Raw genomic sequence first — 16,176 nt, 5'->3', positions numbered from 1 at the left:
TGAAAAGCTATCGCGAAACGGAGCAATCGTGCAACGATCATGGCATCGAAACTACAACGAAGACTTGATCGTCGGCGTCAGTAAATAGCAAATGTTTTCTTATTATCTTGATTGCGCGACTTGCTTTTCGTGACCCCAGAACATAATATCATTACGCTATATAGATATACAGTATTCAAATTACAAATAGATTCTATGGTAGTAATCTGGCAATTGTACTTAACTTAATTCTAAAGTTTCGTCCTAGTTGATCGTCATTCGTAATTGCGCACATACAGTTCACCCGGGTGTAGATAAAAGGCGGACGCGGACCCCTAATACATTTCACTGCCCTATATAAATATTATATTATATTAATAGCATTACGATTGAGGTTTTCCTGTGGCTCATGAGTGCCTGTATTTCTACAATGTGTTTATGTGTAGTTAAGTCACGCATGCCTGTGTGATTCTCTGGTTTATTTTCATTACAAATCAACTGAGCTAGAGTATGAGTGGAGTTTCCATGCGCTTTCAAAAAAAATAGTTCAATGAGAGACTGAGAGTTATCAATATTAACTGAGAAATCTAACACGTCTCGCGCAAAAGAAACATATCAAATCATATATGTGTATATAAATATAACTCTACATTTCGCTTTTATTATGGCATCTTTTTTACCAACATTCTTTAGCTGTCTTTACTAAAATGTGCGCACTCGCATCTTTTGAGACGTTATTTACCGAACCTTTATCTGTTAACTGAAACACTGCCTAACGTGTTTACAACACAGTGACTCAATTGGTCATGACTCACGGCGTATTTGCGATTATTGCACGACTGTTGCCAGGAACGTACAATTATTAAAGCCATTTCACAACACATTTTGATAATATATGAGTCACTTTATACAGACTTGTCTGTTAAGTAAGAACAACCACTTTTTTGCGCGGTTAGCTTGTACTTATTACTCCATGCAATAGAGTTACTAAATTGTCACGTCGAACGAGTTCCTATTGTGACGTCAAACACCTTGTTTCGCACCAGTCTCATTTGCGCGGTTTTCAGAGTTTTCATTCCACCAAAATCAATGTTTAGATGGCAATAACTCGAAAAATAAAAATCCAATTTCAGTTTTAAATTAGAACTTACTAACTCATTTCAAACAAAGATTCTAAAAACCTAAATTCCAATTTAATGACATGGGCACTTTAATGTAGTACACATTGATAAAGTAGATAAACAATTTGGCAAATCGTCAATAAACACCAAAAGCAAGAGTGGTATATAGTACCTAAATCGTTTCCTGAGAGATACCCCACTGAAGACTGCATTTTCCCCCGATCTGGTGCAAAGTGCCGGACGAGGGTACTAATTCCGGGAATGCAAATGCGAAATCGGAGTGGTCCGCCATTATGTCATAGACGTTGGGCGTTTTTGAAAGTTATGCGCATGCGTGAGTTAAAAATGGTAATTAGCAAACGTTTGCAAACGTGCGATTGGCTAAATTAAAATTTTGGTTCGCGTCCGCATAACCACAGAATAAACATTTTACCAGAAGCCTAACTCTTTGCATTTGGCGTCGGAAATTTTTTGAGAGTGTGACGCCACCGAACGCAAGCCAAATATACGCGAGCACACGCAAGCATTATGGCGCTTAGTATCCAGTTTGTATCTTGCTCACGCAATCCTATGGTGTGTGCAGGAACTTTTTCATGAGGTACAAAGTTAGTTTCTGCACACACCAGGATGGCCGAGAATTGCGTAGAATGACGCGTGCGCGTCTGAAAAATTTCGGACACGAAAACATTTATTTAGCAAAATCCAAAGAGTGAGGCTTCTGGTATAATGTCTATTCTGTGACATAACTGATATTTTGAATTTTAAAACTTTTTTAAATAATATTTTTCATTTGGATGATCTTGAAAATATACGAAATATTCTGACTCGTAAAATGGATGGTAAAAAATCTACGATTCGTAAGCTTTTTTAGAGAGTTTTTGAACAGGTAAATTGGGTAGATTTTGTATTTTGATTATAGTTGAATTTGATAGTTCGAGAGTCGACTTTATAATTGTACTTGAAATAGGATTTTACTTAAACAACAATATCTCGTGGTCGACCGTACCAGAAGCCTTATTAGTATTGCCGCAGTCGATATTGTAAGCCCAACTATCTTTTACTTGACTTGCCTCAATTAAGGCCATAACTGCTGAATGTACATGTATAGACTGCATGTAGTTAACAAAGCGATGTATTTGCAAGTGCAGCAGTGCGCATTGATTAAGGCTCGTATATTAATTAGCTATAAAGTTTCATATGGCTATATACGTATTTTATACTATACATATGGAATCACAGATTTAAAGCATTACAATATATGTTAACAGCGATAATCTATGTTCTAAACATTTTTACTACTATTTGTTCTACTTTAAAATTATTAGATTCGCAAAAGTTACTTAAATGTTATCCGTCCAATATTTGTAGACCGGTTCTCACAAATGACTCCTTTTTGTCTTTGGTTCAGGGGACGGTTGTTCAAAAATCAAAACCCGGTTAGCTACACCTTGGGTTAAAGTAAATTTTTAAATTAATTTTTTTAAACCCTTGTTTACAACGTTGAATATCTTTTTTGATAATATTTTCTGGACAGATAGAAGTAATATTTTCTAAAGCTTAAAAACGAACAGTGGTTCAGAAGCACATTAACAAAAACAGTGGGTTAAAATTTAACCCAGGGTTAGCGCTAACCTAGCTTTGAACAACTGGCCCCAGATGTCTGTACTATTTTATTCACTTTAACTTCAACAGTGACTGATTCAAACTTTGATTCGTTGTATCTGGCCACATTTTTACTTGACCACGACGATTTGCTTGTAGAGCGAACTGGCGTAGCAGTATTGGTCAAATCTGTCGTAGATAACGCCATGTTGTTTACACCCGGGTTTTCTCTCTGCGGATTTTGAGGTTGAGGTTGCATACGACGTCGAGCAATGGTGGTTTTTGCTCGGATGAATTTTTTGATTTGTCGTCTCGTTCCATCGGGCAAGATGCAAAACAGGATGAACACGAAAAGCCCTTGGAGGGTATTGAAAATGCAGAACAAATACTGGAATGCTAGTTTCGCGTCGTCAATCGCGAGGACACCAAAAATCCAGGTCAAACCAAGGAGAACCATAATCGCAATTCCCTGTCGAGTCTGCTGAAAACCTCTTCTTTTGAGATCGGAGGTAACGTCTTTGCCGGATTTGAGCAATGATCGAAGAATGAAATAAAAGGTGATCGTATTTCCAACGAGGATGAAGGCAACAGGAGTGAGTAATGCAACAATGAACGGGATGCCCTGGAGTCGACAACTGAAAGAAATAATTAACGATGCTAGAAACACAATCATTATAGGCTACCGGCATTTATACCCGGCAAGAATTGCAGATCCTTCTATTTTTGCGACATTTTGCGAAATGTTTCGCATAAATCGTTCTAAAAACTAGGCCTTACTGGTCTAGCTTGTCGTTATTTCACATTGATTTATCCAAAAAGAGGGAAATCCCGCTTTCTTTCTTGAAATCATGTGACAAAATCGATTAAAATTGACATAGGTTCTTCAAAGATGTCATTTGGTTAGAATAGTCAAATAATGAGAAAAATCCAAACATCGAAGTTCTCGTTATATTTGAGATTGTATAAGTCTATCTAATTGCACATCGGCATTGACATCGACATAAAATGGCATTTCTATAATTGTGCATCTCTTCTATTGAAACGCTTTTTAATAAGACTCATAGCTCATAATTAATTTAAATTTACCACCGAAGAAATGGTAAAGTAAATATAGGGCTTGTACATATTGGTGACTACTTATATATCCTATGTAATTAAATCAAATTAAATACAAGTATACTAACTATGTCTCGTCGCCATATTTATCGAGGGCAGCTGCCATTGTTATTGACACAATTACAGCAGGAGTACCTAAAACGCAAGGTATAAAAAGGGATATTTAGATTCGTAATCTTCTGCCGAATTGTGGAATTTATTAAAATTACTTTCGATTTTCGTGTTATTTATTTGGTAAAAAGTATTTTCAGACTTTCAGGTTTCAGGATGCCATATTCACAATGAAATAGCACTAATTATTCAAGGTCACTGCGGCATGTATTTCACAAAGCATAATTACCCCAGGCAAATAGACAGCACTTCAAAATAAACTTGGAGGAAGTCGAATTAGGAAATACTTTCACAAATGCAAGATACATATTGTACGCTTCAACTGCCATCCACGCAAATGCAGCTAACATGAAGTAATGCAACGCTATTGCGGCTGTCATACATCCGACCAATGACGACGTCTTTGACCTTTCAACGGCAGCCATGAAGACGATCAATGTTAATGATAATGAAATGCAGAAGTTCAACAAAATCTGACTTGGGATCTTGTTTCGGAGTTCCCTAAATTGTCAGAAGGCAGGAGTTAAAATCGATTTGCAATCGAAAGTGAAGAGATTAACTTTTTAAAAGACGATCTAGGTCCCAGTCCATCTTTGACTGAGTGTATTTCCCAAAGTGAAAATGAGGGCTTGTTAGCAACATAAGCATTTTCCCGCCATTTAACAATGATGGTGTAAGAAAGGCTGCTTTTTATGATTATTATTATAATTTGTGGGACATTGCTGCATTATATTAACTGTAACCACATTTGTAATACTTACTTCAATGCTAATATCATTATGATTGTTGATGCAAGTCCAACCAAAGACAAGGCGCATCCAACGTAACTAACAACACTGAGTACTCGGTTATTTGCAGTGGTTGGATTACAATCCTATAATTATAACAGATACATTATAAACATTCGTTTTTGCTATTCCAGGTTATTTCTAAAATGAAACGTTCCTTTCTCTCATTTTCTCCGAATTAATATTCAACTAAAAATATATCTACATGCATGCAGTCACTCGTCATTTCAAACAAAGCACTAACTAATTTTCAGAGCTAGCAAAACCTAAGCTGATATATGAAATGACTCAAATCAGTCGATCACTGCATAATATTTCTATTATATTACTCGGAAACAAATGTAGCCATAAGTAAACATTTTATGGACTCTTGCAGCTTGGGTTACGGTCAACAAAAGTTCGACCTTCAAAACATAGAAACAGTACAAAATCGGCTTCAAAGACCGACGTCAATGTTATTCTCCAAATATTTCTGCATACTAGTTTATTTACAGTCGACTTTGAAAGCTTTAATTAAAGTGACACTTGTTTAATCAAAATTCAAATTTACACTTTCAAAAACTTTTTCAAGATGTGATAGCTTTCTGCAGTCGGTTATGTCTGCAAAACAACATAACAAGTTCAAATTCAACTAAACTGCATTACTCCGAAACCCCAAATTACCATATGACGTAATCTGGGCGGCACAGCTAGAGGAATATTTTGAATTGAAAAGGTCAAACACCGTTTCATCCTATATTGAAGCCTTCCGTCCTCAGACGGTTGTTTGCGCACTGAAATAAAATCCTATCATAAAGACTTACCATCAACATTGCAAAATTCGTAAAATGATCACAGGTACAAAGCATTCGGCCATCATCAAGAACTTGTTCGAATCTGCATCCATCCTGTGACCAATTTCCGAGGTCAAAATTCCAGTAAGAACATAATGTACTGTTGGCGTCTCCTCGAGAGATACTCTTAAACGCGATTTTAACAGGTTTTCTCAAGTTCTTAACTGATAAACCTTTGATACTTCCAGCAAGAACCAAACTATTCAAGCGTCCCAGCTTTCTCGTCGTGTCGTCTGACGATACTCTAAAAAATTTTGTTTCTTTGTACAGTACAAAAATTGCCGTCTGGTTTCCTGAATTATCTGTGACAGCAGATTCTTTAAATATTGTTTTGGGAATGATTAGGGAAGATTCTCCAGGTTTCATATCAACCCCACCATATTCGAGCCCGTTAAAATTTTGCGTTTCAACTGTTTTTAACTTCATGGCGAAATTTTTTGTTTCTTTTTGAAGTTTGCCTTCTGGGCCGATAACCAATGTTTCTGCAAAGTTATTCAGAGCTTTAACAACCCTATGAAAAGGAGGAATTCAATTATTAAACAATTACTATGAGTGCATGAAGCCGCATGGGCCAGGGCCAGGGATTTTTCACAAAACAGTTTGCCGCTTCGTTGTAGTTGAAAAGGCATAGTTCATAAGTATCCGTGCATCTATATAGTATAGATAGAGATACATAGTTTATAGTGATCTGAAAGAAGGAAACAAACCTGCACAAGGCACAGAATAATGTTGTATATTCACAAGTGAGATTTATATTTGTATTAGTATTATTGTATTCATGTACCTTGAAGACGACTGACTTTCGATGATGTTCTCTTCACTAGCATCAAGTAAATTGTCTATTGTGGTGGCGAAATCATCAAGAATCTATAAAAATGCCCACGTGAGTAGCCTAAGGCATAAGAAATAGTGACAAAGTGGGGGAATGTTACATCGTCATTTTCTGACAGAGGCCGCCCATAAATCTTAGACATTCTCTTGGAAAATCACATTTTTTCGATACGCCGGCAATTTCCGATTGGTTATAATTAATTGCATAGTGATAAACATCCCATAAAAAATTACTGCACTCTTCGTATGTCACCTATACATACTTCGATCTCTTGAGACTCTTTTCCACTCATCGCAAAAACCCATTCGCGAGCTCGCTGCAAGTGCTTGGATGTAATTAAAAGTCCTTTATGCATGGTATTACCTCTTGTAATTATATATAGGTAATGTCATCAAAAAGCCCACCTCATTAGCTTTATCTTTGACTCCGACAATCTTCTCTAATACTGTTGCGATATTGTTAATGTCCCCAGGATGAAGGCTCATCTTTGGATTCGCAATAGACAAGTTTTTCATCTGTTTTGCGATTTTCGCGACGTTATTGCTGGTAACATTTTTCTGCAAATGTTGATTATAAAATATCAAGATATATTTGTTACTTTGAGGATGGGACGTGCCTAAACCTGAGCCCATATTATGGGACATGCAGTAAAAAGATAACGACGAGGTGCAGGATAGAGAATTGATCTTCGGTTCCATCAAAGTCGGGTCTCGTTTGGTCGTTGCTCGCCCCTACCAGATATATTTGTGGTCATTAGAGATCGATCGGAACTCGCGCCGAACAAAAGACAGGATAAATTTTTACAGCTTCCCCTCTAATTTTCATTGTAGAAACAAATAACGACCATTGGAGGTCAAATTTAGGAAACTGAATTTGAAAATCGGTATACCACTAACATTAGTGAAATCACCAAATCAATAGTGAGCAAGCGACGTTTTTGACAACACAAACGGCATGAGTAACGTGAAAAGACTGCGTCAAGGATTGTGATTGGTGAAAAACAAAAACTTTACTTCCGGTAAACGTACGTGTTGTCAAAAACGTCACTTGCTTAAGCTCACTACTGTCAGTCACCGACTGAGCCGTCGAGAGGCGACGCAATCCCGCAGTACGCGAAAAACCTGGGAACGAGGATGCGCGCATCCTGGAACAACAACCTGGCACGTCTCACGGGTGCCGCCTCCGGCTACTTGGATATTATGTGTGCATATTTAGGTCGCTATTTACCTGCACCAAGAGAAATATATCTTTGCTTCGTTTTTCTCGATAGTTGCATTCATTTAAAACAATTGAACCCCAAACACTTGTCTCGGGCGCGTACAAACATTCTCTGCTCGCAGACGACTCGTTGTTGTAAGGACAAGCGAGTGTTGAACGACTTCCAACTGAAGTTTTAGGCCACTTGAAGACTCCATACGCTTCGGGCGAACCGACTTCCTCACTTGGACAAGAATCTTTATATGGAAATAAAGCAAGATATCGATGAACGATGAATAATAAGACCATGCACCTTAAAGTACAAGTTACAGACGTGAATAAAGAAGGCCAAAGTTGAATATGTCACATATACACATTCATTTCATTTAAGGCAATAAATGCGTACCTGTAGTGGCATAGTAGATTGCATTAAAGTTTACATCTCGGGAATTTCCAGATTTTAATGCGATAAACAATTTGTTTCCCGAAGTAAGAATCCACCCTGTATCTGACGTTTCATTACAGAGACTCTTTATCAATGGTGCAGTATCGTCCAAACCATCATAAAAGTTAATGTAGTTACCATCCGAACAGCTGGGAATATTGATTGATATAGAGTTAAGAGAAACAACAAAGCCTTCACCGACAGTAATGGACCATGAGCAATACTGATAATCTGGAAAGTTCTCGGTTGAAATGGTTCCGCTATTGTTATGAAATCTGTAGTTGCATCCTAAGAAGATGATAAAACGCATGTACACTGAAAAAATCATGTCAGTTTTGAGACCGTGAATAATATCTAAAGATTTTAAAGAATATGCATGGTAACGGTTTTCTATCTAATGGAAGTAACTTGATCGCTTTGGCCACATGATGGCTTTTCGATTCCTGCAGCTATATATATGTCTTACCGTTATCTTACCTTCGTAATAACAATAGTACATCTTGATAACATGTTTTGAGAAAAGGTGTTCATCAATGGAAGGATGTCTCCCAATTTTTTTATTCGATATTCTATATCGTCCCCCTGCATCATAATATATATAATCAAGTGAGCTAATCGCCCCCTTAACTCTCTGGCAGTTTTTCGTAACGTGTGGAAATAAATAGAAAGGTATTTCCACTGGCAGCTCGATAGAATCGTTCCACTGTCCTTCATCTTGGCAGCAGTATTTGATTAAGGTATAGTCCAGGAAAGTCCCATTAGGCAGGATTCCACCGTATGCATTCATACCCCAATTCGAATAAAAACGTCCAGCCCATCTTATATACCCACTTTTCATGCCGTACGGGCATTGGTTCTTTTGATATATGCAATAGGATCCTAGGAAAATGGATATCAACAGTTCTAAGTAGACGGGATGGGATATTCCGTATTCATCTCTTCACTACGTTCTCTTTTAATAGGGATTTAAGATTTTTACTCTCGAAAGTACACAATATATCAATATATTTGCCATAGCCGGGTTGTAATTTTTTTAGAATTCCCATAATGTGTATTTACTTTTCTGCTGGAAAAGAGAATACTTGTAATTCTGTCACGCCAAATAAACGCTGTTAGCTTGTCTCGCGAGTCTGCAAGGTGTATGCAAAAGTATATATAAAGGTATAACTGAGTGAATATTCTCTCTATTGTCATTAGGTTGTCCTCATGCTCGCCTCTAAATTTTAGATCTTTTTGTAGTTTTGCCATGCAATGGATCATCATAATAACATCATTTGAAGCTTTCTGAAATTATTGTTTTGAATTCGAATGAAATATTGTATTTTTTGTACCAGGCCACAAACGTAATTTGCATGCTTACGCTGCAGCGCATGTGTTAGTGTTCAAGAGCTGTTTTTTGCTGTTTTAAATTAATCATATTAGAGGAAGTCAATAAATCTAAAGGTTTTAAAAAATATTGCACCGAAGTGGGGGAATGGGAATGATAAACAAATGATTATGCGATGCTAATTTAGTATTACGGCCATATGAGTGTCATATGCATGCATACCTGTAGGCCAAAGACACTTTTCATTGTTTAACAACTTGATACAAAAGCTTTGGTTTATGATGCCCGGATATATTGTTGCATCCATATGCAATTTCAAATTTGAAGAAAAGTTGCTGCTTGAGAAAAATTCAAATCCTTGCTGCCTCCAGCCTTCTTTCCAGTTTGCTGGACATCCTGTTACCGGCTTAGGTAGACCATACGTACCATGTGGCCAAACTATATAACAATCAAAATAGGCAAAACATAAAAATTTGATTTGAGAAGTTCATAAGACAGGTGTCCAACGATTTTGCATAAATTTAACATATGCAGTACAATCACGTGATCAATATTTACATATTTATATATATTTCCAGATAACAACCTTAATGGTAGCGACTGTATACATACATATATATTACATGAAAAGCGTTCTACTAAGTAGTTTTGAGATGGACCAAAAACACAACTATGCCCGCGAACATCAACTCTATTGTTATAGTAATCCGAGCTCGCTCGACTAATCAGAAGCCAGCATTTCAATAATCACCTTATTAATCACCGTAATTAAAATAAATAAATAAACATTATAATATATAAATATATACCGAACTTGTAACTAATTAATCATAATCCTGCCTATGTATATTTGAATTTGGATTTGATGAATTTGCCATAAGTTACATACTATCATTGTAAGTATATGACAGGATTTTGAACAGGACTTACGTCCCAATTGCAACAAAACCCTTATATACATGCATACATACCCACGCACGAAGACTGTCCAAGTGTTAATGCAAATAGAATAGTTCCAAAGATAACTATGACCATTTTTTATTCAAACTGGGCCTATACAAGAGAAAATGGGAAAGCTTAAAAATTTATGACCTGTAATAATTTTCTTATATATACTTTCCTCGTTAGTATACTTATGCGTATGTATTGAGACGTCTTTTCTTTTATTTGGCGAAACGGCCGGAATCATATATCACATTCTCGCTCTACACTTCATTCGAACTAAAAAGTTTTCCATAAAAGAATTTAAAATGAAAAGATATAAACCTACATTCATTCATCATTTGCCGCGGTTTATCATCAGGAAAAGCATATATATTGTACCATGCATTTCTACCATAATATTCGCGAAATCTCAGCGTTGAAAATGTTGAATTCATATAATCTAGCATTAGGCCGAAGATCAGTTTTTAAAAACGACTTGAAGCAGTTGCTGTTAAAAGTAACAGGGCATTCAAATTCCAATAAAGGTTGCATTTTAATGAATTTTACTTAAAATAAGTAGACCTGCTAGTCCCGAGCAAAATAACGGCCAGTGTCAGTCTTATAAACAAGCATCAAATGTTCTTGCTTATATTCTCCTTATGAATTTTGATGGATTCTTGGCAAGAAATATTGTCAACTTAAAAGATTCGAAAAAGCTTGTTGATATACACTTGCCAAAAATACTAATATTTCCTTCAACTAACAAAAGGAGCACGTTCGTATATAACAGACTCACAAAAAATGTATTTAGATCCAATATCTATAAAGTCGGGAGCAGTTGCTTTGTATATAAGATAAGCAAAGCTTATATCCTTGGAATGATTTTAGAGCCTATTTTTCTATTTACCGACGGAAAAGGCTTAATTGAGGTTTAATTTATCAATTCAGACAGAACTATATTACCTAATGCATGACAGGAAATTGACCGCAAAGGTCCACCTGTCTGTCTGTGGGAATTACACCCATACTCTCTAATCTCTACTAATTATAAAGCCAATTGAGATAATTTATAGCGGTAAATGGCATCTACATATACATAGATCAACAATCGAGATTAGGAGGAAAATACTTATACTGAGAAAGTGACTGTGAGAGTTCTATACAAACGGGTGGTGGCTATGGATCACAAGGTTAAAGGTTTTGTCAATGGGGTCCAGATTCAATTGTTGGTAAATTTCGTACTCAAAGGCCCAACAACTGTTTTGGCGATGGCGCGTAAATAAACAACGCGCGAGAATGACAAATCTCGTACTCGTAGTCGTAGTCGTTGTCGCTGCTAAAGCTCCCGTTTTCCATGAATTTTTTCGCAAACCAATCATTTTAGATACCGCTTCGCGTCGCTCGAATAAATTCGCCTAGTAGAGAACAGGCTTAATATAGCGTGAAAAAAACGCACGTAATAAGGCGTATATAAGCCGTATAAGCCGTAGATTCTCGAGGTTTGATCAATTTTCGTCTCTGAAATGCATCAAAACAAAAACACTTAACATCTGTAGTCGCCCTATAGATTCCCGTGTGGATAGTTAGGTGCAGACGGCAGACGCGGCACGAATGAAGTTCGGTCGCAGATTTAGTTCATCGGAAAAGAAAAGCCTTTTTTTCGCACGCGCACTCAGAAGCTTCCTCCCTTTGCGGTGCATGCAATTGCTACTGGCAATAGAAGCCAGTACGCAGGCAATCTCTTTCCCTGAAGCCATTCCATAAGGCGTGTACGACCTTTCCATAAGGCGTGTACGACCTTTTCTGATTTCAATTATCTCAGATCCTTCGTTTCTTTGCCTGAGAAAATCGCGGCCTCGGGGAAAATCAAGGCTGCAATATACTAGCCAACTGGTCACCAGGAACTAGGTGACCATGAGGAATTTAGGCAATCGCGGATACATCGCAATCATATAATAATGTGCGTAAATTCAAATTGGCAACAACAAAAGGATTGGAATGACATGTGGGGTTGTTCTCATACGTTTTTAAATAAAGATTTTAAATTGATTTTAAATTATAGCATATTTAAAAAAACCCAGGTAAAAATTCCGGAATTTAGGAAAATTAAATATGACGATCGAACACCCTCGGAAATATGATGCTCGCCTAATTGATATGAATTTGCCCTTGAATGGAATTTATGATAACATGCATGCTTAAAATGTCGCCTATATATCTAATCGTGACATTGTTAAGATATATATGGGAATGTCGCTTGGAGACTTTTTTCGGATAGTCACCATTTTAAAAATTATCCAACCTATAGGTATAGCCTTTGTTTGATCTTTAGTAAATATATATATATACTAAATGAATAACGCCAACTACGATCCCAGGAGCTACTATGATATATATTCTCCATTTGCCTTGCCAAAGGCAAAACAGGTTGTTAGTGCATCAGGTGGATCTGTGTAATCTGTCTTATATACGTCAGGATTTTGGCGACGAATCTAATATTCGTTAAATTCACTAGTGTGTCAGATTACGTATCTTGTGATAACTTGTGTCTTTGTGTCTGTGTATTGTAACGACATAGATATTAAAAATCAGATTGTAAATATTATACTGAATAACTTATATAACATTGGGCATTAGAGCTTGAAGACGGTGAAAATCACATTATTTCTTTTTAACTAATAACGCGTACACCTAAAGTTTAACACCTTTCAAGTTGTTATAGTATTAATTAAATCGGTTATACATTAATACAAAAGAAAAAGGCACCTTGTCGTCCATTTTTTACGTTTTAAATTCCGTATAGTCGCATAAAGGTTATCAAACTTTAATTATACGCGCAAGCAGATAAAATAAAAAATAGGCGACCTTCCTTTCGGTACGTAATCGAATTATATGAAGGGTTGCGCGATATGAAAGAAGGTATGCGCAGGAACTAATAAAAAATACAATGCTGGAGTTTGTTTATTGCAAAATGGGTATTATGATAATATTATAAATATAAGCCCAGTCGATACAAACCAAATAATACTAATAGGTGCACACATGCATGATGTTTTATTGTATTGCTTTTGCTGTCATATACTGTATCAATTGGTCTTGAATTACCACCAAAAACCATGAACACCCTTACAGCATTTATAGTCTAGTATATTGCTAGGTAAAGCATCAAACACCTTTATAGCATTTATAGTCTATATTGCTTACACAAAATCAAAGTAACTTACCCGTCAATAACGGCCGATTTCTGTATGAAACTGATTGACCAATGCTCTTAACCTGACACCGCTGCAGTTCCTTCTTCAAACAATGGCCAGCGCAGCTTGTGGTTTTAAGGTGTTGCCAATTGGAACGTGGGCAGGAACTAATTAGCTATAAGAGGGGCTAAAAACATGCATGAAAACCCAAAAATACTAATCTGTCGATTGCGGAAGACATATATGGTAAAAATTTACATTTATAATTACTCTATTGATGGATTACCGGGAGTTCCAAGAATGCTTGTCATAAAAAGTGAAAACGATAATCAGATATGTCTCCTAGCATAAGAACTTATTATATTTTATTATTCGGATCTTGTCCCGTCTTGTCTTTTCAACCAGTTTTACCAACAACTGCAACAAGCTTATACGTAAATAAAAATTATTCCATATAAACTTTGAATGGTACATCTTAGCTATATAGAATCTCATTAATCTAACAGACATTCCATTATTGATAGTGGTCATCGAAACCTCATGAAATAGAAATTGTCTTGGTATAAATATGTCCAGACTTAAGGTATTCAATTTTCCTTGCAACTTGCAATGCAATTATAATTTTGAGGGACGCTAATTTGTAAAGAGTGTTCGAAATGCTAAGAAAGCGTTAGCAGATCGTAAGAAATATTCGTATTTGTCAACTTTAGATGCATCAGGAGTAGAATTGCGTTGCATGCAAGTTGGGACTGACTGGAAAGTTGCATAGTGATGTAGTAACACCACCTTTAGGCGGTAAATGATTTGTTCATATCGCGTCATGGTGTCTTAGCCGCCAGCCATTTAAGCAGCCAGTATATATCATTGCCTGGAGTGCACGAGTCAAGAAAGAGGTAAAAATATTAATAACAGATGATTTATGCTTCTATATTTTCAATCAATTTAGGATAGGCAAGAAACCATTAACCATGTATTATTTGGTGCACATAAAATACGATAAGTAACATGCCGCGAATTACGCCATGGTTTCACTCAAATTTTTTTATTGAGACACGTACCATAGACAGGCTTGATTATATTATTTCTCCTTAATGGGAGGGATTAAATTTTCAAGTGGCAATTGAATATGGATAAAATTTTAATTGTTTACCTCTTAAAGCACGAAGTCCTATAAATCACTGAAGGTTGAAACACGCATCGGTTTTAATACAGCAATCTTTGAGCATACCGAACTCTTCTTTTGGTATTTTCATCATATATCTATCAACTGACAGAACCATGCATTCGTGATTAGCTTACATACTGTTAAAGATCCCGATCTTACAAAGTTTTTGGTATTTCCATCATATATCTATCAACTGGCAGAACCATGCATTCGTGATTATATATTGTATATAGACGATGAAAAATATAAACGCCCCTTCGGTTCAGTTTTATATATATATTGTTGACGCTATATTATTTACAGGCTAGGCTCGCGTCCTCCTAGTGACGTATTTCATATACAAAAGCCAATGATTTGGAAGTATTTCAATTGCTAGTTTTTAGTTATAAAAATACCTTAATTTGGGGATTCATAATTAATAGCTGCTTAACACTTACATGCCACGTTCTTCACACAAGACGTAAACTCACGTAAAAATCCAAATCTTTATATATGTTTTCTTTGACCAAATGAATAAACCGAAAAGATCAGAACTCAATTTAGTTTCTGCACATTTTAGTATGCATTTGTTGACCTAGATGATGAATACTAAAACTTTAGAAGAACTCAAAATTTTCCGTGCCTACGTGTGCGTATGAAAAACACGTATATATATATATGAGTAGAAGCAGCCATAATAAGTTAAGACATTTTTTCTCTCAAACTAGCCAGACGAAAGTGCTGCATGCATGCATGCAATCCACTTAGTAATCCAAATACATTACCCTATTAAGTCAACGTCGTTTTTACGTTTTTTTTTTAAATGCACACTAGAAAATTAGCCAAACAATTAACAGGGTCAACGAGCTAGCTTTTTCGAAGAATAAACACATGCAACTAGGAGGAATTTCGTTTTAACCTATAACCGGTATATTTGTTTACATTTTTTCAGGCAGAGCCAATTAGAATACCTGCATTTTTGATACTTCATGTAAAAGGGTAAACTATATAATACATAATGTATCTTTTTACCGGAAATTGTAGTAAAATTCACTGAAAATGTAAACAAACTTGCTGATTGGTCTAAAACGAAACTCCCCCTTGTTTATAGATGGTACTAATCCGCTAGCGCAATAATAACTACGTTCAGGTACATGATGGTACTGAAGGAACCACTTGTCGTAGACCACCATGCATCAAATATACTGCAAATGATTTATTTATACAATACCCATAATACATCAGTATCCTGAAGAGTCGTGTTTTAAAGTCCCCCTTTAAGTGCGCACCGATAAATTTACTTAAAAATTCACGAGAAAGTGGCGATCAACGTTCATAGGTGAACTGTAGCAATGGCAATTTAGCTAACGCTATTGCCAGATAGGAAAAAGCACCTGTAGTCAATTTTTTTGGGAGTTTAGGTAATTGTCGAGAGTCGAGAGTATAATAAGGTCGAGAGTCGAGAGTGTAAGGTCGAGAGTTGTAAATATACCAATTATCATACTATCAAAAATAATGATATAGATGAAATATTTGAAAATTTTGCATCAGAATAATCTCCAC

The 16,176-nt window shown here is 36.2% G+C and overlaps 1 protein-coding gene across 1 annotated transcript; it reads right to left on the bottom strand.

Annotated features, from left to right (window-relative positions):
- Nucleotides 1-2,723: 2,723 nt before the first annotated feature.
- On the bottom strand, nucleotides 2,724-8,559 carry LOC114517855 (adhesion G-protein coupled receptor G6-like). The gene is made up of 10 exons (XM_028537690.1): nucleotides 8,502-8,559; nucleotides 7,986-8,312; nucleotides 7,610-7,836; nucleotides 6,787-6,939; nucleotides 6,335-6,417; nucleotides 5,521-6,061; nucleotides 4,691-4,803; nucleotides 4,159-4,430; nucleotides 3,887-3,953; nucleotides 2,724-3,337 (listed from the first exon to the last, which is right to left on the bottom strand). The coding sequence occupies exons 1-10, from the start codon at nucleotides 8,521-8,523 to the stop codon at nucleotides 2,728-2,730; spliced, it is 2,415 nt and encodes an 804-aa protein (XP_028393491.1). The 5' UTR covers nucleotides 8,524-8,559; the 3' UTR covers nucleotides 2,724-2,727.
- Between the last annotated feature and the right edge of the window lie 7,617 nt (nucleotides 8,560-16,176).

The sequence above is a fragment of the Dendronephthya gigantea genome, unplaced genomic scaffold, assembly GCF_004324835.1.
Source record: "Dendronephthya gigantea isolate DGI-Jeju-01 unplaced genomic scaffold, DenGig_1.0 000000F, whole genome shotgun sequence".
Taxonomy (NCBI): Eukaryota; Metazoa; Cnidaria; class Anthozoa; order Malacalcyonacea; family Nephtheidae; genus Dendronephthya; species Dendronephthya gigantea.
The sequence above is the reverse complement of the archived record's forward strand: the minus strand, read 5'-3'. Positions and strand labels throughout refer to the sequence as shown.